This window comes from Bison bison, unplaced genomic scaffold (assembly GCF_000754665.1).
Source record: "Bison bison bison isolate TAMUID 2011002044 unplaced genomic scaffold, Bison_UMD1.0 scf7180017835053, whole genome shotgun sequence".
Classification (NCBI taxonomy): Eukaryota; Metazoa; Chordata; class Mammalia; order Artiodactyla; family Bovidae; genus Bison; species Bison bison.
Genome location: NW_011472936.1, coordinates 19215 through 20103, shown reverse-complemented (window position 1 = coordinate 20103; position 889 = coordinate 19215). Strand labels below are relative to the sequence as shown.

At 41.7% G+C, this 889-nt stretch overlaps 1 protein-coding gene across 1 annotated transcript in view; it reads right to left on the bottom strand.

Moving 5' to 3' along the window:
- TRMT2B (tRNA methyltransferase 2 homolog B (S. cerevisiae)) overlaps positions 1-889 on the bottom strand; it is a gene marked incomplete at its 5' end in the record, with an annotated part of 31479 nt that overhangs the window by 22606 nt on the left and 7984 nt on the right. Inside the window, 1 exon segment of the mRNA XM_010832817.1 lies at positions 651-724. Coding sequence (XP_010831119.1) covers positions 651-724 — 74 coding nt within the window.

Below are 889 nucleotides of genomic sequence, written 5' to 3'. Positions count from 1 at the left end.
AGGCCAAGATGTGTCCTATCAGAAGGAACCACCAAGTCTCATAAAGCTGATGGATACTAGTAAGTATAAATAGGGAACAAGTATCTCAGTTGGGAGTCTTGTTTAGTCCTCATAAGTAAGGCTTTTCCCTTTTTAAGTTCCAGGAAGGCAGGTACCATGTTTGAGTCACCCCTGGATCCCCAGCACGTACCACAGTGCCTGACCCATAGTAGGTACTCAGTAAATAATGGGTACATGAAACAGAAGGATGTAAAAATGTCATGATGTAGATGTCTTATGCCCACTCCCACATTTCTCATCATATTTTTCAACCTTGTTCTGCTGAAAACACTAGCCTTCCCACTATTTCAGACACATGCTACTTGCTATCCTGTCCTCATCAGTACCTCTCTGTTCTAAATTTTCCCCCTATTAAATTGTTTGGACATTTGACATTTGCAATAATGGATGCAGTTCTCTCTCCTCCTCTCCATCCTCTCTGAAATGAAACACTAGCAATGTTCTCTCTGACATTAAGAGGTACACTTTCAGAACAGAACCCCTCCTCCCCTGCAGCACTAGATGTGGTTCTATTATTAAAATGTCAGGGTTGCTGTAGTTAGACTGCAATGCCCGGGGTCATCTTCAACCAGCCTTTCTTTGTTCCTTATTACCTGTGCCACTTGATTGTGTTTCTCGGGGATGTTTTTCCGATGGTTAGACCGTACACAGACTACATCCCTGTCTATGGAAAGAAAAAGAATTTGATTTACACAGTTTCTTCCTAAAAGATAATTTAGAAGAAAATGTCTGGCAACTCAAATCCTCTCCTCCACAGAGGCATATGCAGATGTGAAGAAGCAAAGTACCTAATTCATGCTCAAGGCCATTTTTCAGAGGAAAAACCTGC